This window comes from Rana temporaria, chromosome 7, assembly GCF_905171775.1.
Source record: "Rana temporaria chromosome 7, aRanTem1.1, whole genome shotgun sequence".
NCBI classification, from domain to species: Eukaryota; Metazoa; Chordata; class Amphibia; order Anura; family Ranidae; genus Rana; species Rana temporaria.
In genome coordinates, this window is record NC_053495.1 from 39,009,746 (window position 1) to 39,031,560 (window position 21,815).

General features: G+C 42.2%; 1 protein-coding gene across 4 annotated transcripts in view; it reads left to right on the top strand.

Annotated features, from left to right (window-relative positions):
- The window catches only part of ERC2 (ELKS/RAB6-interacting/CAST family member 2), a 1,210,774-nt gene that overhangs the window by 212,369 nt on the left and 976,590 nt on the right, over positions 1–21,815 (top strand). For all 4 annotated transcript variants that reach the window (XM_040359253.1, XM_040359254.1, XM_040359255.1 and 1 more), the window contains exon 4: positions 14,036–14,110. In XM_040359253.1, the coding sequence (XP_040215187.1) occupies positions 14,036–14,110 (75 nt within the window). The remainder of the gene's footprint in view (positions 1–14,035; positions 14,111–21,815) is intronic.

A 21,815-nucleotide genomic window follows, 5' to 3' on the forward strand; every position in this document is an offset into this window, starting at 1 on the left:
GGATCGGGGTCTAAAAGACCCGAAATCCCTCCTTTGCACTTCAAAGTATTCAAAACGAAAAAATCTGTCTTTTGGAATACTGAATACTTTTTTTTTAAATCCGCGCCATTGGCAGCCGAGTAAACCGGAAGTGACGTTGTGACGTCGCTTACGGGTTTTTACATTGGAGACCTGATCAAAGCTGATTCTGGCTTCATTCAGGTCTCCAAACAGCCGGCTGGTCGCTCAGGTCTCCCGGTGACTCAGGCAGAGTGGTGGAAGGCTGCGGGAGGGAAGTTGTCCCCTCCCGCTCCTTATGATCTTGCAGACAGAGAGGTTTCTGGAGAAGTGGAGGAGACAATATATTGATCATGGGATAGAGGTAATGAAGCTTATAGTAGAGGAGGAAAAATCATTGGTATTACTGCAAAGAATAGTGCCCCATTGTTGTTAGTGGGAAGAATAGCATTCCTGACAATATTTTCTTATTGTCTTTGCCTTTCTGCCATAGTGACAACCCCACCCCATACTTGTTAGTATGTAGACATGTCCAGAACAGAAAAATGTGTTTATTTTCCTTTTGCATAAATTCATTATGCTACTAATGACAGGAAGCTGGTGACATAACCGGGTGAACCTGCCCCCAGGTCTACCTTTTATTGGATGAGTGTTATTCCCGAATGACAGATAAACACGGGAGTGGGGTTACGTCACAGGGTAACCCTGCCTCTATGTTTACCTGTCATTCGTCTGTGTACCTGGACAGGAGCAGTAGTGTTCAGTGGGTGACTTTTTTTGGCCAGGAGCAGTCATGTTCAGCGGGTGACTTTTTTTTTAGTTCGGGTCTGTGTTTTTGTGTTTTTTTTTAAATAAAAAATTTGTGTTTTTATTTACTTTGACTTTTTCTGTTGAATGATGTACTCCCTACTCATTCACATGGGGGGGCAGGATATGGGGGCTTCCAGATTTCGATAAGTCACCCCTGCACCCCCACAACCACCAGGCCAGGGTTGTGGGGAAGAGGCCCTTGTGCCCATCAACATAGGGACACGGTGCCCCCAAAACACCCCCCCCCACCCATGTTAAGGCATGTGGCCAGGTGTGGTTCAGAAGGAGGTGGGCGCTCGATGGTTCCCCCCCTTTTTGGGCCTGCAGGCTGCATGCTCAGATAAGGGTCTGCTATAGATTTTGCGGGGACACCACACCTTTAAAAAAAGAATAATTGGCGTGGGGGGCCTGGTATGGATAGGGAGGGGACCCCCACGCTATTTTTTTCAGATTTTTTTTATGTACCAGAAATTCTGTTTACAATCAGCTGTCAGTGGTGGAGCCTGCTGACAGCTGATGAGTCATCGGTTTTTAAGGGTGCTTTCTGGGCCCTCTCCATTCTTCACACATAATTCGAATTAGTCAATATTTTTTTGACCAATCTGAATTTAAATTGTTCTGAGAATTTGTAAAAGAAAAAGATTATCATTCGTAGATTCAGATGCATCTGAATCTCTGAATAACCAAAAATGAGCCTGAATTTAGATTCAGACCGTAACAAAGGGACAGGAAGTATGGGAAAATTTTGTCAATATGGTCATAGACAGCAATAAAAACATGATAGAAATACAAACCTTCCCTGTTTTCTTCAAAACAATAAAATATTTTAAATACTATTGTAGTTTCTACAATTTCCCATATGTGGGCAGTAGGGTGGCTAAATAGTTACCATATATACTCGAGTATAAGTCGACCCGAATATAAGCCAAGGCACCTAATTTTACCACAAAAAAATGGGGTGTCTATCTGCATGCCTCACTTTGCCTCACTGTGTCCATGCCTCACTGTGCGCATGCCTCACTGTGTCCATGCCTCACTGTGTCAATGTCTCACTGTGTCAATGCCTCACTGTGTCAATGCCTCACTGTGCCCATGCCTCACTGTGCCCGTGCCTCACTGTGCCCGTGCCTCACTGTGTCCATGCCTCACTGTGTCCATGCCTCACTGTGCCCATGCCTTACTGTGTCCATGACTAGACTGACGTTTAACATGGGAGTCTATGGAAGGGATGCCTGGCTTTGAAAAATCAGTGCTCCCCGACCGCAGGTCCCCCGGACAACAAACTTTGCACACTTGTAGAGGTATGAGTGCAACAGGACACTGTAATCTTTAACCACTTAAGGACCGCCGCCTGTACATATACGTCGGCAGAATGGCACGGCTGGGCAGATGGACGTACCGGCACCTCCTGTCCATCTACCCAGCCGTGGGTCGCGGGCGCGGACCCGATTGCCGCTGGGGTCCCGCGATCGGTCCCCGGAACTGAAGAACGGGGAGAGCCGCGTGTAAACACGGCTTCCCCGTGCTTCACTGTGGCGGCTGCATCGATCGTGTCATCCCCTTTATAGGGAGACACAATCGATGACGTCACTCCTACAGCCACACCCCCCTACAGTTGTAAACACACACTAGGTGAAACATAACCCCTTCAGCGCCCCCTATGGTTAACTCCCAAACTGCAACTGTCATTTCCACAATAAAGAATGCATTTTAAATGCATTTTTTGCTCTGAAAATGACAATGGTCCCAAAATTGTGCGAAGTGTCCGCCATAATGTCGCAGTCACGAAAAAAATTGCTGATCGCCGCCATTACAAGTAAAAAAAAAAAATTTATAAAAATGCAATAAAACTATCCCCTATTTTGTAAACGCTATAAATTTTGCGCAAACCAACCGATAAACGCTTATTGCTAATTTTTTTTACCAAAAATATGTAGAAGAATACGTATCGGCCTAAACCCAGGAAAACATTTTTTTTATATATATTTTTGGGGGATATTTATTAATATAGCAAAAAGTAAAAAATATTGTATTTTTTTCCAAATTGTCGCTATATTTTTGTTTATAGCACAAAAAATAAAAACCGCAGAGGTGATCAAATACCACCAAAAGAAAGCTCTATTTGTGGGGAAAAAAAGGACGCTAATTTTTTTTTGGGAGCCACGTCGCACGACCGCGCAATTGTCAGTTAAAGCGACACAGTACAGAATCGCAAAAAGGGGCCTGGTCCTTTACCTGCATTTTGGTCTGGGGCTTAAGTGGTTAAAGGAAGGGACTAATGTGAATTGTGTGTGTACTCTGAAAATCACTGAACAGTATGTGAGCAGCATATGCCTGTAAAAGATGTTTTGTGCAAACTGTATACTTGAAACTGCCTATTTCATCAAAGTGCTGTCCAATATTTTCATTTAATCCTTGCATTAAAAAAAAAAGGCAAGCATTTTCAAGCAGCGAGCGTATACATTGCAAAATACTTGCTGTGATGGCACATCATGCTTGACTTCCGAACTGTAATGTAATATTTTTTATAGAACAATGCATCAATCCCATTAAAAATGAAACAGGTTTAGTCCTCACCTAATGTCAGGTCCTCTTGTGAAAACTGAGAGATGCTAGAATATTGATAGAATAATTTCTTCCACATCCATGTATTGTTATGGCAGGACAGGGCAAATCTCAAAAGGCAGGTATCTAAAGGCTGGACCGGAATTTAAAAATTGATTTGCTTTGTTATAGTGAATGTTTAAAAATGTTGAAGCTGAACTAAGGAGAAAGTAAAATATTTTTCCCTTGCAGCAGGGCTGCCCTGGCATTGCATAACTGTTCATTTATATGTAGGGGAGCGGGAGAAGCAATTTTACTTACCGATCTGCTATTCCCACAGACTCCTCTGCTTTTCAAAATTTGCTCTGTTGTACTCTGGCAGTTGGATGTCCCTCATGAAGAAAAGTTCACCATACTCCTGCAATGGATGTGAGGCTACTGGTGGAGCATACGAAAGCACCTCTGTCGGAGTAGCAGTGGATTTAGTAACAAAAACTCCTTTTCTCATCCACTAGCCCAGGGGTCTACAAATTTTCTTAACAAAGGGCCAGTTTACTGTCCTTCAGACTTTGAGGGGGCTGTACTGTGACTAGTGTGATTAGAAAATGCCCTGGCGTTAATGAGAGTAAAGAATGCCCCATCATTGTTATTAATGGGAAGAATATTGCCCCTTTGTTGGTATTAGGGGAGGAAATAGTGCCCCATCATTTGGTGTCATTGGGAGGAATAGCGCCCCATTGTTGGTATCAAGGGAGCCACAGGTTGAAGGAAAGGAAGTTGCATGATTCCCCTATCAACATAGTCAGTGTTGGTGAGGGCATCCCTTCCTCTGAGTTACTGTATTCTGACAGCGGGAAGGTTCCCAGCTGTCAGAATACAATGATCACTGCTTGCTGCTATAGCCCCTGGCAGTGATCAAATAAAAACAACCCAACAAGCTATGGCCGACTTTATATGGCCAAAGGTTTTTTGGCCATATTTCTTTTGTGGGTCACTGGAGTACACTTACATCTGGTCTCCTGTGACCCAAAATTAACTGATAGTAGAGCTGCTCTGGGCTCCAAAAGGATCCTGACAATATTACCAGGATCCACCCTGCTGCCTGATTGACAGCTTGTGCTGCCTGTTGGTGTGCAGCTGAGAGCCAGAGCCATCTGTGCCCTTCCCAACTAGGATCTCCATTGAGCGCTAGAGGAGCAGAGAGGAGAGCGATGACTGACAGTCACTGCTCTTTTCTTTCAGCAGACTGAGAACTAAGCGATCAGCAGTCATGTGATTGCTTCGTTCTCAGTCTTAGAGCCAAGTTGGAAAAGCTGCAAAATTGCACTGATGCTTCAGCATAGAGGTGAGTATGGACAGGGCCGTCTTTAATATGGTTTGGGCCCTGGGCAAAAAATTTTTTGGGCCCCCCTCCAGCTTATTTTGGGCCCCCCTCCAGCTTATTTTGGGCCTGGCTAGTTCACATGTATGTGTTTTGGCAGCCCTCATTTGTGCAGGCACAGCAGCCCATTATTTGAATGGGCTGCCATGCCTTTGTTTCCTGCAGAAAAAAGGTGCATTCAGCATTTTCAAAATACAGTTGCCTTGAAATCCATTCTGCTTTTGCACCATGCTACTTACCTGCAGTTCTTGCACACACAAACGCACTGTGTTTTTAAAAATGCAGCAAGTTTGACAGTGCGGGAACTGCAGATAAGTCACAGCACACAGCAGAATGGACAGACAGTGCTGTATTTCAGTGCTTGATGGGCATATGTGTGCCGTGTGCGCAGCCTATTACATGAGGCATGTGCTTTTCTTTGCAGGAAACGCAGGCGTGGCGGCCCATTCAAATGAATGGGCTGCTGTGCCTGCGCAAATGTGGGCTGCCAAAACACATACATGTGAACCAGCCAGGCCCAAAATAAGCCCATCAAGCAGTTAAATACAGACAGTAATGCCATGTGCTCTGAGGTCTGGTCTGTGATTTAAAGAGTTCCTCTATTTTACACATGGCATGGCATGGGGTCCCATGGTGCTAAAGCAGAATGGACAGACGGTGCTGTGACCCCCATGCCATGCCATGTGTAAAATAGAGGAACTTTTTAAAACACTGACCAGATCTGCAGTGAATCATCAAATATTATAAAGACTTTGGGCACACTGTACAGAAAACTTCTATTTACAATATAGATTAGCAAACAGTGACATACCTTGAGGAGCAGGACATGAAGAAGTCAGCCTCAGGAAGAGCAAACTGGGGATGTTATAAAATCACATTCTAATTCACTTTTATATACAAGCAGCACCCAGTGGCAGGAAGGGAGAAGTGCATGTCTAAAGGGAAGCCAGGGGTGCTGTACATTTTAAAACACTGGGAAGGGAAGCAGTAGCATGCTGCTGATGATTTTCAGCGCTGATTTGTGGGCAGCACAGGGGCTTAACGGGCGGCTCTGCTTTGGGCCCCCAACAGTGACAGGGCCCTGGGCAGCTGCCCCCGTTTGCCCTATAGTAAAGACGGCCCTGAGTATGGATATTTGTTTTTTCATAACCCCATACTTCTCCTTTAATACATTATTCAATGTTTCTTATCTCGGGGCAAGAATAACCCCAAAATTTAAAGTTTTGCATAATAGAGAATAAACTGAAAACTTCCAGCATCACTAGATTTCTTTTTATTCAGCTTTGAATTTTAATTGTTGTGATACATTTTATTAAGGTTATTAGCAATAAAAAGCCTGTATGTAATGGCTGGATTTGCTACCTTTAAAGAGCAGATATGTCACATGAGCAGACACCATAGGAAATGATCCTAAATCTACAGGATTCTAATTTACTACAACACTTTTTACTTGCAGAAAGTATTACTTCAAGGAATGTGACAACTCTGAAGTGGCACAACGCCAAGCTTCCAGAGTTTGAAAACTGCCAAGCTGGTCTGACGCAGTTCTTCCATCCAAATGGGTTATTTTGCTAGGGATTTCCCCATAATGAATACTTGCGGATCTCACTGATTAAAGTGACATTTGGAAACTGGTAAGTGGACTGGGAGAAGCTGTTTACGTTAGTTTGTCTTCCAGTTCCTTGAACAAGAGATCAGTGTTTGAGTTCGGACAATCAGAAATTCCACACATCATCGATGTGCTGAGAGAACTGAAATCCAATCTTGAGAGACGTCTGAAGTATGCACAGTTACACCAGCTCAGACACAAGGTGGAGAGGCTGGAGTTAGACAGTAGCAGATGGAACCAATAATGTATACAGGAAAGTATTGGGTAGCACGGTTGTACTTAGGCACTTCTCTGGAGACCACTCCACTTAAACAGCCCATAATCTTTTGCTACATGTGTTGGCTTTTTTATTTAACCTACAAGGTGTTCTTTTTTTTTCCAGAGATGAAGTAAGCTCCGGGGGCCACAGCAGATTGATTCGCTTTTTTGATTATGTTCCCTTATTATGTTTTACTGCGAAATAAAATAGCTGCACACTGTTTCTGGGTGTCTGGAGAAGGACTTTTGTGTAATATTTATAATAATATTCAAAATCATTTTATTACAAAACTATCATTAGTGCAAAGGCAGCAAGTGGAGATTGCTAAACGGGGGAGGGTTTGTCTTTTGTAAACTAAGTTGGCATCAGCAGAAATATGTTCCTGTGTTATCTGGCTGGCTGTATTAAGTTCAGGCAAACTTGCATTTTTTTGGTCTGAAGCCTCGTACACATGCACGGTTTTCTTGGCAAGAAAACTGCTGGCAGAGCTTTCTTGCCGAGTAAACCGTGCGTGTGTACGAGGCTTTGAGGTTTCTCGAGAAAAATAGAGAACCTGCCCTCTATTTTCTTGTGGTGAGATTCTCAGCAGTGTTTTGCTGCCGAGAAACCCGAGCGTGTGTATACTTACCTCTCCATGGAAACTCGCGCATGCTCGAAATGACTTTGACGCATGCGCGGTAGCTTCCAAGGCATAGGTAGGGTGAAGCAAGATGGCGGCGATGGCATTGAATGTGATGAGCGCTAGCTCGTCGTAGTCGATGACGTCACCGCGTTCATGCCATTCAAAAGAATGGCGGTTCTTTTGAATGGAGTGTGTGTACACTCTTGCCAAGAATCTCGTCAGGAAAAACAATGTTTTTTTTCCTAATGAGATTCTGGGCCGTGTGTACAGGGCTTAAGAGTAGGAAGCGTTACAGGTGCCAGCCATTGTTGATTGTCTAAGAAAACCCATCCATGCCCATTCAACTTTCAATTGAGCAAATCTGAATATGGAGCATGGGCCAAGACTTGGAAGTGCCAACAAAGACGCAAATATTCCTGATCAGATTTTAAATGGCCATCACGACAGTCACAGGACAAATAGGGACGGTGAACCCTACAAGTTGATAGGAGTTCTACCCCTTCACCACTCTATCCAACAGTAAAAAGTAAATTCATCAATTTGAATGGTTACCAATCAAGTAATTATTATTATTATACAGGATTTATATAGTGCCAACAGTTTTCACATCGCTTTACAACATCGGGGAAGACAGTACAATTACAATACAATTCAATACAGAAGGGGTCAGAGGGCCCTGCTCTTTAGAGCTTACAATCTATAAGGGAGGGTCAAGTGGAACAAAGGGTAGTAGCTTTGGGGGATGATCAGATGGACAAAATGAAAATATTGTTGTTTGGATGTTGGTAGGATAGACTTCCCTGAAGAAGAGGGTTTTCAGGGATCGTCTAAAAGCCAATAGAGTAAGAAATAGACGAACAGATTGGGGTAAGGAGTTCCATAGGCTTGGAGAGGCTCTGGAAAAGTCCTGGAGATGAGCATGGGAGGAGATGATGAGAGAGCTAGAGAGCAGGAGGTTTTGAGAAAAACGAAGAGAACGATTAGGTTGGTATTTTGAGACTAGGTCAGTGATGTGGCTGGGGGCAGAGTTATGGATGGCTTTGTAGGTAGTTGTTAGTATTTTGAATTTTATTTGTTTGGTGGAGATTACCCTTCCACCACTGTAACTACAAGAAACAAAAAGAGGAAAACGGAGGGCGCACCGACCTAGTGTGATACTGATTGGTGGATTTTATTAAAATAGTAAAAACAAATCATAATACTCACAAAGGGAGTGTTAAAAACAGGCCTTGAGTAACAATGCATTGAGTAACAATGCAGCAAAGAACCAACACCATCGGCATAACACGATATTGTTTCGATCCGTGACCATGGCTAGGGCTGACGCGTTTCAGGGGAGAACCCCTTTCCTCAGAGCTTAGTGGTCTGCAGTCCACTAAGCTCTGAGGAAAGGGGTTCTCCCCTGAAACGCATCAGCCCTAGCCAATCAGTATCACACTAGGTCGGTGCGCCCTCCGTTTTCCTCTTTTTGTTTCTTTTAGTTCTATGAATTCCAACGATTCAGAGGAGGGCTGCAAGACTTTGGAAGATACCTTTTAATTGAGCTGCAATTGAGTTTCACCTTTTCTTCAAACACTTTTCCAAAAAAATACCGGAGCGCAGGAGATTTGTTTTTGTCTTACCACTGTAACTACGACATGTTATGGCAAAGCAGTGGAAGTGGAAAACCAACCAGATGGCTGTAAAATTACCCCCTTCCTAGTCTGAAAGACACCTGATGTCTTCATTAAGAGGACCTGTCATTCTTATTACATAATATATCAGCCCCTTAATGATAATAGTAAATAAATAAAGTAAAAAAAGTTTTCAAAAATTGTAAGCCTCAGTTTATGCTATGAACCACATGTGAATTACACAGGAACCACACTGTATTCCTGTGCAATTTACATGTGATTCAGTTTGAATTTGCTCAAATTGGACCACATCGCATGAAAGACGTGCATGCATCTTTTTTTGAGCCGCACCTCAATCGGATCGCATGGTCCTTTTGTACCATGTGATTCTATGCAGGCAAATTCACGGCATATGTGACCTTGGTTTGGGGTGTCGTTAACTTTGTATTGACACCCGCAGTGCATCACAAGAGCAGTGCGAATGGAATGCGGTGTGTGAAATGCACACAGATTGTGGCGTTTTCCAAACCGCATGAGTGTGAGCCTAGGCTGAAATATAATTAAACATATAAAAAAATTAAAGACCCCCTCACACACACAAACACACACATACATGTACATACACTACCCGTACGCAATTCATACACAAAACACCAATTACATATTGCATATGAAAAAGAATAATTTTAGGCTGTCATTTTAGTTTAACTCTGATGGACTTTAACCTATTGGGCTATAACAATTTTTATGTGTTGCCTGTTTACAATCTTGAGTATCTAGTTTTTCAGTCTAAAATATTTGTTATTTTTTTTAAGATGTCATAATTTTCTCTTTCGGGTTCAATAAGGGACTAAAGACTGATAGACGATTGGGTAGAACTGCCACCTCCAGGAGGATTTGAACACTGGGGAAAAACAAAAAAATGACCAGTCTGGTAAATTTTCTCCCGCTCCTAGCATGCCTGGTTTAGCAAGAGGCCTAGAAAAATGGAGATAAATCAGAAGTTGAAGACCGCACTCTTTTCAGTGTTCGCCCTTGGTAATAGATGGGTGCTCATATGCACAGTGCAAACCACAGTAAAACGATGAGGTGCTCTGTTGCAAACATAAAACAACATTTTTTATTAGTGCAATGTCACATTAGTAAAGTAAGCCAACATTTCAGGGCCACACAGAGTCCCTTCCACAATTCAACATAGTCACAGATGTGTTGCCCTGTTTATGTCTATGGTCTTGCCTTCGGCACTGCTTGCTGGGAGTGGGAAGGATTTTAGCAGGCTGGTCACAGGCTGTTTTGTTTGGCAATGTCCAAATCCTGTTATATACAAATCAATCAGCACTGCCAAATACAAATCAAAAACACCCAATGTTAAAAAAGTAAATTGCAAGCTGTACACTCCCAAGGTAATTTTACCACACCCTCCAGATCAAATTAAAATATAGTACAGCTCAATGCAAAATACAATCAATGTGATAAACAATACCAATCTCAACGAAAATCATATATTGCAAATAATTTGTGAAAATACAAAAAGTCTTCAAATGCAGACATATAGTAAATTCCAGTCACTCTGTCTGCATTTGGGAACGTTTTCTATTTTCACAAATTATTTGCACTATATGATTGTATTTGGGGATTGTTGTTGTTTATCACTTGTATTTTATTTTAAATTGTGCAGCACAATAATTATAATGTCCAGATGCTCTTGTGGGTGGCAGTATAACCCAAATGTCTCAGAACCCTGTGTCCCTCAATGAACTTCCAATAGCCGTCCTGTACATTAACGTCATGCCAGGCTAGTTGACTAATCAGTTAATTGAATTACAGCCATTGTACTGGAAAATGCCTAATCTCTAGAAATCCAAATATACACACTTGTTAGTCAGCCAAATGCTGAGTTATATATCAAAATGTACACATATTTGAGGTCAAGATAAATAGAAGAACTCCACGAAAAATCGTCCGAACGAAAAACGAGGTTCGGTCCTGAGCGCAAACGATAGTGCCATCATGTAATGACCGATAAACCGTTCAGTGGACAAAAATAAAAAATAAATATATATTTTTTTTTTTCATATACCTAGTGCAGAAAGTTCGGACGGGAAACACATTAACCTTCCGATTTATCATTCGTTCGGCAGAAAATTTCCAAACTTGTCCTTTGTTTTTTCGGCTCAAAAAGTTCCCAACGATTATCGATTTTGTGCCCATTAACTGTACGAAAAACTAACGAACTGTCTGGACGACCGATTTTCGCCCGATTTTTCGTATATTGTATGGCCAGCATTAGTTACATGTATATAAAGTCAAAATTTCTAAAAATGTTTTGCTTGTCTTGCAAAATGCTCTCAAACCAAGTTAGTCTCAAACCAAGGTTTTACTGTACTTATTTCAGTTCATTTCCAAAATCAAAACTGGCATCCTTAGGCATTGCTTATCAGTTGCCCGGGTAGCCATATCTCGTCACTGGAAATCTTCTACACCCCTCAGACAGTTTGGGCCCTGAGAAAGTATGCACTTTGTGGACATGCTGGCGGGCCTATAGCGATTCAGTCGCTTTCCAAAATCTAGTAGTGTGGGATAGTGTGTCCGTCCTTCCCATGGTTTCACTGGGGCACTTACCATTTCCTTTGTTATGGTGGCTTTTATGCGCTTCTCAAGTTTTTCTATTTTCTCTTTTCCTGTCCTGTTTTTTTATTGTGAAATCATATAAAATGGTCTGTTACCTCCCACCCTGATCCAGTTTATTATTTTGTACTGTGTTTTTGGGTACTGTATACATTATCTTTCCTTTGCACTGTTTTGATCTCTTTTTTGAATATGGTCCTTATTGACTGTATGACTTATTATGGAAATGTCTATATGTATATTTGTACCCTGGTATTTGTCTGAATACATTTTTTTTTACTCTAAATACTTGTTTCAGTAGGTGACTCAAATTACCGAAGCCACTGGATTAGTGCAGCAGTTGTTTTTTTTTTTTTTCAGAACGGGAGATCAAAATGGTAGCCTTTCTCAAGACAGGTTTACTTTAAGTCAGGGATCCTCAAACTACGGCCCTCCAGCTGTTGCAGAACTACACATCCCTCTGACATTCACAGACATGACTAGGCATGATGGGAATTGTAGTTCCTGAACAACTGGAGGGCTGTAGTTTGAAGACCCATGCTTAAGGCTGGGTTCACACTACTACACTACTTTCATCCTACTTTGCTCTGCTACATTGGTCCTACATTTATCCTACATTGGTCCTACATCCATCCTACTTTCATGAACAGGATACTACTTTGGTCCGACTTCAATGATATTCAATGGGCCTGAAGTAGGATCAATGTAGGACCAAAAGTAGTACAGGGAGCATTTTCAAAGTCGGACGACTTGTGTAGGACGCTACAAGACGCTCTCATAGGGAAACATTGAACACAGAGCAAAGTAGGATGAAAGTAGTGTAGTAGTGTGAACCCAGCCTCAAGTGGAACTTTAGTCAGACAATTAGGTCCTGCTAGATTGCTTCAGACTGGCCCCTTTTGCAGGTATAGCTATGTAAAACATAAAAAATAAGTGCCTATTCTGTTTTAAAATTCAGTAATACACTGTCTCATACTGCTCTGCACATGCTCAGTTGCTCTCTATTTTTACGCACTGGGCCAAAAATCGGAGCCAGTAGAGACTGATCTGCTGACAGCCTAAATATTTGCTGCAAAATTGGCAGCCTCCATCAAGCAGAAACAGGAGCAATGCTGGAGGAAATTTACAGCACGCACTAATTTTGGAAGCATAATTAATAATGTGGAATGTTTGCTTGCTAAAGAGCATTATTTTTTTATCAAGTTATGGGTAAAGTTCTACTTTAAGTTCTTTCTTTCTTTATTTATTTGTTTAGTCTTTTATTTATTATTTAGTCTTATATAAAATGAAATAGTAATTTATAATTTATTATAATATTATTTATAATTTATTATTATTATTTTGTTAATATGTACTAGCTAAATAGAATTGTACAGTTGTTTATTACAATTTTTTATGATTGTTTTTGTAGGGTGAAGTTACAGAAATGCATTTGCTGTCCATTCTGCTTTCTGACCCTCCAAATCTGGTGCCTTCACTCACCTACCTCACTCCTGTCTGCAGCCAAAGCAAATACCATTCATACCATATAGTCAGTAATCTGCTAGGCATCTTGGTGATTGGCCACTCAAGCATTGAATGCTTTATTATGCAATGACTGGGGAAACAGGTAAAGGAGCCCAACACCCAGGACTAGGATTTTAACTAGGACTGTGGATTAGATCAGTGGATTAGGGAAGGTAAAGGCAGATTTGTTTTATGAAGTAGTATGAAGCCTCGTACACACGATCAGTCCATCCGATGAGAGGACCGTTGTCATCGGTTAACCGATGAAGCTGACTGATGGTCCGTCGCGCCCACACACCATCGGTTAAATAACCGATCGTGTCAGAACGCTGTGACGTAAAACACAACGACGTGCTGAAAAAAATGAAGTTCAATGCTTCCAAGCATGCGTCGACTTGATTCTGAGCATGCCTGGATTTTTAACCGATGGTCGTGCCTACTAACGATTGGTTTTGACCTATCGATTAGGAATCCATCGGTTAAATTTAAAGCAAGTTGGCTAAATGATGGTTAAATAACCTATGGGGCCCATAGGTCCATCAGACCGTTGTCCTCTGGTTAACCTATTGTGTGTACGAGGCCTGAGACGAGGCTTACATGGTATAGAGGTGCTGGTTAATATACATGGGAGATGCAGTTGATTATCACCCTTAATAGTACCCCAAAACCTATACAATTGTTAATAAAATTGCAATTCCTACACATCTCTTTAGAAGTATATCAGAAGAGTTGCACTTTAAGATCCCGGCCTGTGTTGATCTTCATTAATTGGAATACATGCCATCTCATCAACAGGACAGCGGGAATGCTGTTATTAGCACTTAGATGTAGCCTGCTACCTTGGCAATGGTGAACATTAATAATTGATAGTGCTCCCAGCATTAATTCATGCATTGGCTGTAACACAAGACAGTGACTGCTGCAGTCTCGTATACCTGTAGACTCCCGGATACGCTTGTACAAATTAACTTTCAGCCCGGTTTTTGTAGTGGACAATTCTTATATGATCTATTAATAAAATTTAAGTATGAGTCGACAGGCTTATTTTTATCGTGTTCCTCCACAGGAGCTGCACAGACGGAATCAACATCAGCCCGAATCGGCAAAGACCAAAGCTCTGCAGACCGTCATTGAGATGAAGGTACATTTTTGTAGCCTATTCTTTGTGTAGGATGCCCCTGTGGTATGTTGGCAATCACGCTTTAATGACCATGCTATACATTATGTTTTGATTACCCTGTTTTTCAATAATTGGTTACATGCATGTCACCATGCTGTACATTGTGTTCTACTTACCCTGCTGTACAATAATTGACCACGTGCATTGCCTACAATGTTGTACATTATGTCCCATTTACCCTGCTGTCCAGTACTTGGTCATATGCATTGCTTACTGTGCTGTATGTTAAGTCCTGCCTAAACAATTGTACAATTATTGGTCACACACATTGCTTACCATGCTGTTTGTTATAGCTCACATATCCTGCTTTACAGTAGTCGATCACATGCATTAGCTACAATATTGTATGACATATCCCACTTACCCTGCTGTTATGTATTTAGTCTTATGCATTGTATGCTATGCTTTATGCTATGCCCCACTTATTCAGCGTTACAGCAACTGGTCACAATCATTCCTTAGCACTGACTTTGCTGTACTATGTTGGTCACATGCATTGCCTATCATACTGTACATTTTGTCACACTCATCCCACTGTGCAATAAATGGTCATATGCATTGCATACTATACTGTATGATATGTCCCACCTATGTAGCTGTACAGCAAGTGGTCACATGCCTTCCTTAGCACCTTATGTCCCACTGACTTTGCTGTACTACGTTGGTCACATGCATTGCCTACCATACTGTACATGTTGTCCCACTCATCCCACTGTACAATAAATGGTCATATGCATTGCCTGCCATGTCCAACTCACCGTGCTGTACAATAATTGGTTACAACAATGTTGTACATTATGCCCCACTTACCCTTCTGTAAAATAATAGGTCTTATTATACCATGCCAAACATTATGTCCCAGTTATGCAGCTGAACAATCATTGGTCACACAACCGTGCTTACAATGCTGTACATTAAGCCCAACTTATAAACTGCACAGTAATTGGTCATATACAATACGTAGCATGTTGTATATTACACACCAGTTAACCTACTGAAAAGTAATTAATCACATCTTTTCCATATCATGCTGTACATTATGCCCTGATTTGCTTTCCATACAGTTAAAGCGGAACTAAATTGTATCTGAACACCACAAAATAAAAATGCTGTTTAATTCATTTTAATATTCTAAGCAAACTCCCCCATCCATGTTTCCATGCTTAGTTTTCTTGAGAAATCCCCCTAAAATATCTAGTCGCGGACATCTTGATTAAAGGGTCACTAAAGGAATTTTTTTTTTTAGCTAAATAGCTTCCTTTACCTTACTGCAGTCCTGGTTTCATGTCCTCATTGTTCGTTTTTGCTTTCATGTTGCTGTAAATCCTCTCTGTTCTGGACACTTCCTGGTTGCCTGTTTCCTGATAACCACAGTACTGGGAGATTTCCCACGGTGGTCACTAATCAAGGAGGTGTGATTACTGTGTGTAAAACGAAACTGGATTGGTGCTGAGGAGTTTTAGACAAAGTATCACTGCTCTCTATTGGCTGACTGCCCTCTAGTGGCTCTCTGTACATCAGAGAACCAGCAAACAACAGCAAAAACGAAACTACACTGCAGGCACATTATATGATTGTTTTTTTATCTATTTTTAATCATTTTTAAAAGGAATCAGTTAACTATTATGTCTCTATGCCCTGTAAACAGTCATTTCAGCTAAAAAAAGTTTTTCCTTTAGTGACCCTTTAAGGGCAGTTGATTCATGTAGAATTTACTTCCTGGAATCCATCTGCCTTTTGCTCAGTCATGTCGGAAGGATGGTGTGCTTAGGTGAGAAAGCCCCTCCTCCCCTCCTTTAGATGAAAGATGAAAAGATACTCACTGGGAGTATTGACTACTGGGATTTATGACATCATTTTGACCTAGGCCAGAAACCAGGAAGCAACTAAAGAAATTTAGAAAAAAATTGTTTAAAACAAGTAATTGAAATATATTTTCCTTTCTATTTACTTTAAAGTTGCCCGACTTGAGTCACTCCGATTAGAATGGTTCCTTTGCACTGAGTGGAGCACCACTTGTCAAGCGACTAAAGCCTCATACACACGATCAGTCCATCCGATGAGAACGGACCGATGGACCGTTTTCATCGGTTAACCGATGAAGCTGACTGATGGTCCCTCGCGCCTACACACCATCAGTTAAATAACCGATCGTGTCAGAACGCGGTGACGTAAAACACAACGACGTGCTGAAAAAACCAAAGTTCAATGCTTCCAAGCATGCGACGACTTGATTCTGAGCATGCGTGGATTTTTAACCAATGGTTGTGCCTACTAACGATCGGTTTTGTTCTATCGGTTGGGAATCCATCGGTTAATTTTAAAACAAGTTGTCTTTTTTTTAACCGGTGGTTAATTAACCGATGGTGCCCACACACGATCGGTTTTGACCGATGAAAACGATCCATCAGACCATTCTCATCGGTTTAACCGATCGTGTGTACGCGGCATAAGTCGCCCCAGTGTGAACCAACAATAATTCTAGCAGCATGATGATTAAAAATAGGTAATTTTGTCTAAAAAAGTTTAGTTCCGCTTTAAGGAAGGAATAATAGGACCTTGCTGTACAATATCTTCCAGTTACCCTGCTCATGTTTTCCAATTACTGGTCCCATTTCTTGCACACATTGTGTACATTATGTCTCAGTCTATCTACCATACTGTTCATAAGTCTTCCACCCCTTGCTATGCAAAAATGGCCATGTGTCATACATACTGTACATTGTGTTACATAGAAAGTCCTACCTATCCTATTGTACAGAGTTCTTTTCCATACCATACTGTATAAGGAATGAGCATGTGTCTTTTGTACTCACCAAACCTCATGCATCTTTTTTTACCGTGTGTACATAAAGCATCTTATGCTATGTTCACAGCCTTGCTGGGATGACCCAATAAAAACATTGGGCCAGATTCACAGAAAAAGTACGCCGGAGTATCTACTGATACTCCGGCGTACTTTCAAATTTGCCGCGTCGTATCTTTATTTGTAATTCACAAACAAAGATACGACGGCTTTTGGCTAAGATCCGACAGGCGTACGGCTTCGTACGCCTTCGGATCTTAGGTGTAATTTTCCGGCGGTCGCTGGGTGGAGTTTGCGTCATTTTCCAGCGTTGGGTATGCAAATTAGCTGTTTACGGCGATCCACGAAGGTACGCGCGTTCGTCGCATTCTCTTACGTCGTCGCTAGTCGGTTTTTCCCGTCGCAAACATAAGCCTGCTTTTTCATGGCTTACACTTAGAACAGCCATGTTAAAGTATGGCCGCCGTTCCCGCGTCGAATTTCAATTTTTTTTTTTTTTGCGTAAGACGTCCGGGAATACGAAACGACGTAACGCACGTCACCGTTCAAAAAAATACGTTGGGGCGCCGTAATTTCGCACAAAGCACGGGGGGAAATTTTCACACGGAGCATGTGCAGAATGTTCGGTGCGGGAGTGCGCCTAATTTAAATGACACACGCCCCATTTGAATTAGGCGGGCTTGCGCCGGACGGCTTTACGTTACACCGCCGTAAGCTCTCTGTGAATCTGGCCCCATTGTAAGTACTAAAATGCTTACATTTCCCAAAGAAAAAGCTGTTTCAGCCTCTCTCCAGTGCTGCTCATAGAATCAAAAGCCTTGGCATTTTTATTAATCTATCCCAGCAAGACTGTTAATATTGCTTTATAATAATATTAAAATACAGGTCCACTTTAAATCATCTATCTTGTTAAAGTTTGCTGTATAACTACCATGCTGTTCATTTTAGATCTTTTGTATCAAGCTGCATATTGCATAATCACACTCTATGCTACAATGATAATAATAATTGATTACAGGCTCAATTCACTAATCTATGATGATTGTTATTTGCCAGAATGATTGCTATTTTCAGCGACGAGAGCTAAAAATGATCGCAAGAAAAATAAATATGTAGTACATCTTTGCAATACATGTACATTTCCCTGTGTTTTACCCCTTTAAAATATCTGTTGATCTGGCCGAAATGCACTCAGCTCTTAAAGGGGTTGTAAAGGTACAATTTATTTTCCCTAAATAGCTTCCTTTACCTTAGTGCAGTCCTCCTTCACTTACCTCATCCTTCCATTTTGCTTTTAAATGTCCTTATTTCTTCTGAGAAATCCTCACTTCCTGTTCTTCTGTCTGTAGCTCACCACCATAATGCGAGGCTTTCTCCCTGGTGTGGAGTGTCGTGCTTGCCTCCTCCCTTGGACTACAGGAGAGTCAGGACACCCACTAATACATAGCTCTTTTCTCTACCTGCAACGCAGATAGAGAGTCCTGACTTTCCTGTAGTGCAAGGGAGGGGGCGAGCACGACACTCCACACCAGGGAGAAAGCCTTGCATTACTGTGTGGAGTTACAGACAAAAGAACAGGAAGTGAGGATTTCTCAGAAGAAATAAGGACATTTAAAGCAAAATGGAAGGATGAGGTAAGTGAAGGAGGACTGCACTAAGGTAAAGCTATTTAGGAAAAAAAAATTGTACCTTTACAACCCCTTTAAATCCTGTTGTGGGTTGACAACACGCAGCATTTTTGTGGACTCAGCAGAGTTTCCTGCAAACAGCTGTTGGTGGGAAGCCCCATTCAAAGCAATGAGAGACTGACAGTGTCCGCAGCCATTCACATGAATCAGACATGCAGTGCTTACCAGTAAATGAATGGCCCTGGATGCAAACAGTGCATGTCTGGGGCCGATCATTCACAGGTAATCACCGAATGTCCGATTACATGCAAATGGCTGCGGACACTGTCAGTCTCTCATTGCTTTGGTGTTAGCCCTGCCCAATGTATTTTTGCCAAACTACTCAACCATCCCCACTCTCAATTCCTTACAGCATTAAGACTAAGCATTCTGTAGTCCAAAACTAGTACTATGAGGACTTTGTAAGATAACACAGGAAGTGTTCAGAGGACAAAGGGCAGCTCTGAATTTCTGACAAAATCAACATTTTTTTTTTGTTGCACTTTTTAAACAGATCTAACAAAATGATTCTCAAGCCCTATACACACGGTTACACTTTTTGCCAACAAACTTCAAAATCTGCAAGTTTTCAAATTTGTCCGACCGTGTGTACGCTCCATCGGACCAACTTTTTCGGGTTTCATCGGACAAAAAGTTGGGTCTGCAAACGGACCAACTTTTCAGCAACAAAAGTCCGATGGTGCCTTGTTTGACCGTGTGTACAGCAAGCCAACAAACTTTTGTACAAAGTGCAAATACGCATGCTCAGAACCAATGTTAAAACCAACCAACAATAGCAGAAGTTAACCAAAGGGTGGCGGTAAAGAGCAGAAAAACCACGTGATGTTGGGTAATTTTTGGAAAAGTTTGCAGAAAAGTCTTAGGCCTCGTACACACGGCCGAGGAACTCGATGTGCCAAACACATCGAGTTCCTCGGCCAGTTCAGCCCTGAAGCCGCCGAGGAGCTCGGCGGGACGAGAGCTCCCATAGAACAACGAGGAAATAGAGAACATGTTCTCTATTTCCTCGTCGAGCTCCTCGTCGGCTTCCTCGGCCGAAAGTGTACACACGACCAGTTTCCTCGGCAGAATTCAGCCAGAAACTCGGTCGGAAGCTTAATTCTGCCGAGGAAACTGGTCGTGTGTACGGGGCCTGAGTGTGTGTATGCTATGGGTGTGACCGGACAAATCAGTTCGGACAATAATCCAAGAAAAGGTTGTTGGATGTCTGACCGTGTGTACGAGGCTTTATGATATATTTAACAGATAAAAATGGTTCAAATACGTAAAGTTTATTGTTAGGGTTTACATACACATTGGCAGTCATTACAGCAAATAATGCAAGCTTAGTGAATTGAGCTACATGCAACTTTTATACATAAAATAAATGCATTTTGGAATAAAAAATAAGAAATAAATGTGCATGTGTCATCTAAGTTGAAGTATGTTAAATAGGTACAATTATTACATAACCTGCTGCAACCTAATGTGACCTCATGTTGTGACATCTAACAGTACCTGTGCATACAGGCTGCGGTTTATTGCTCCTTCTATCATGTAACAACACTCTTAACAATCCCCAAATAACAGCTCTTCCCCATCATCTAAAGTACTTTACCCTCTCTAGATACCTACTTACCTCCATCACACACAGCTATGACTTCCACTAATGTTTATAACCTTTAGCCCAGGTTCACACTAAGCTGTGGGAGTGAAGCCATGCGAGATCAGCTGAACTCGCATGATTTCACTCCCGCTGCAGTCCCGATTTTGGTCACGATTACAGAGACATCTGTGCAGAAACCTGCACAGATGCTAATCGCGAAATCGCAAAAGTAGTACAAGAACTACTTTTTGAAATTGGTGCAGCACCGCAGATGCGGCGTCACACCAATTAGCGCGGTGCCATTTCCGTCAAATGCTGTCGATTTGACATGTCCAATCGCACCAGTGTGAACCAGGGCTTAATGAAGCTCTCTGCTGGCTGCACCTGCATAATAGATCCCTATTACCTTCTATGAGGTTGCCCCCCCCGAGGCTGGAGATGCCTTGCGAAAGAGACAACTTTACTGCATTTTCAAGTGCTATCCAGTTAGGGTTTACATCTGCTTTAACATCTGAATTGGCCCAAAATGTTAAACAGTAAGGCTCGATTTCTTATCTCTTAATTTTTGTTGATAACATTCAGTATACAGGCATGTTGAAGCAATTACATTTACCGTATTTATCGCCCTATAGCGCGCACCGGCGTATGGCGCGCACCCCAAACCTAGAAGGGAATCTTAAGGAAAAAAAAGAAATACTGACAGTTTACAGTTACAGTTACTTACAGTTGCCCGGCGTCCATCGGCGGCCTTGTCCGGTCGGTCTGCGGCATTCGTGGTGTCCTTCCTGCTTCTCCCGTGCTGTTTTTGAACGCCGCCACCGACATATACCGAGTGCAGTACACTCGGGTACACTCGGCTGGGCTCGGCCACGCTCGGCTCCTCTCGCATAAAGGCTAGGAGGCGGCACAGGGTGTGACCGCGAGCGTAGCCGAGTGTACCCGGGTGTACTGCACTCAGTATATGTCGTCGGCGGCGCTTAGAAAGCGGGGATCGATGTATAACGCGCACCCATGATTTTCCCCTGATTTTAAGGGGAAAAAAGTGCGCGCTATACGCCGATAAATACGGTAAATCCCATTTCTGTTTTCTTTTTCTGGAAGAAGAGAAGGGAGAAAGGTTTTTATTGCCATCTGTTGGGTAAATTACCCCTCACTTCCTGTCACTTACCCAGTGTGGACACAGACACATTGTGGGAGATTTACTAAAACTGGAGCACTTAAAATCTGGTGCAGCTGTGCATGGTAGCCAATCAGCTTCTAACTTAGCTTGTTCAATGTCCCATTCACGTTTGTTTGCGACATATCGGTTGCACAGCTACAGCCGCTGGCTCCAATTTCACATCTGTGTGGGTGCACAGTTCCAAACACAGACAGTGTGCGTTCATCCAAACATACCTGCATGGCTGTCAAATTGGGACCAATGGCCATGTGCATGTAGCTTCTGCGTTTAAAGAGACATGAATGGGACTGCTTGCATGTAGATGCATGGAACACCTATGCACTCTGTGTGGGCGAAGCCAGCCTAAGCCAGTGTGAATGAGGCCTTAGGCCTTAGTAGTTATAAAATGGTGCACAAGCTCTTTGTAG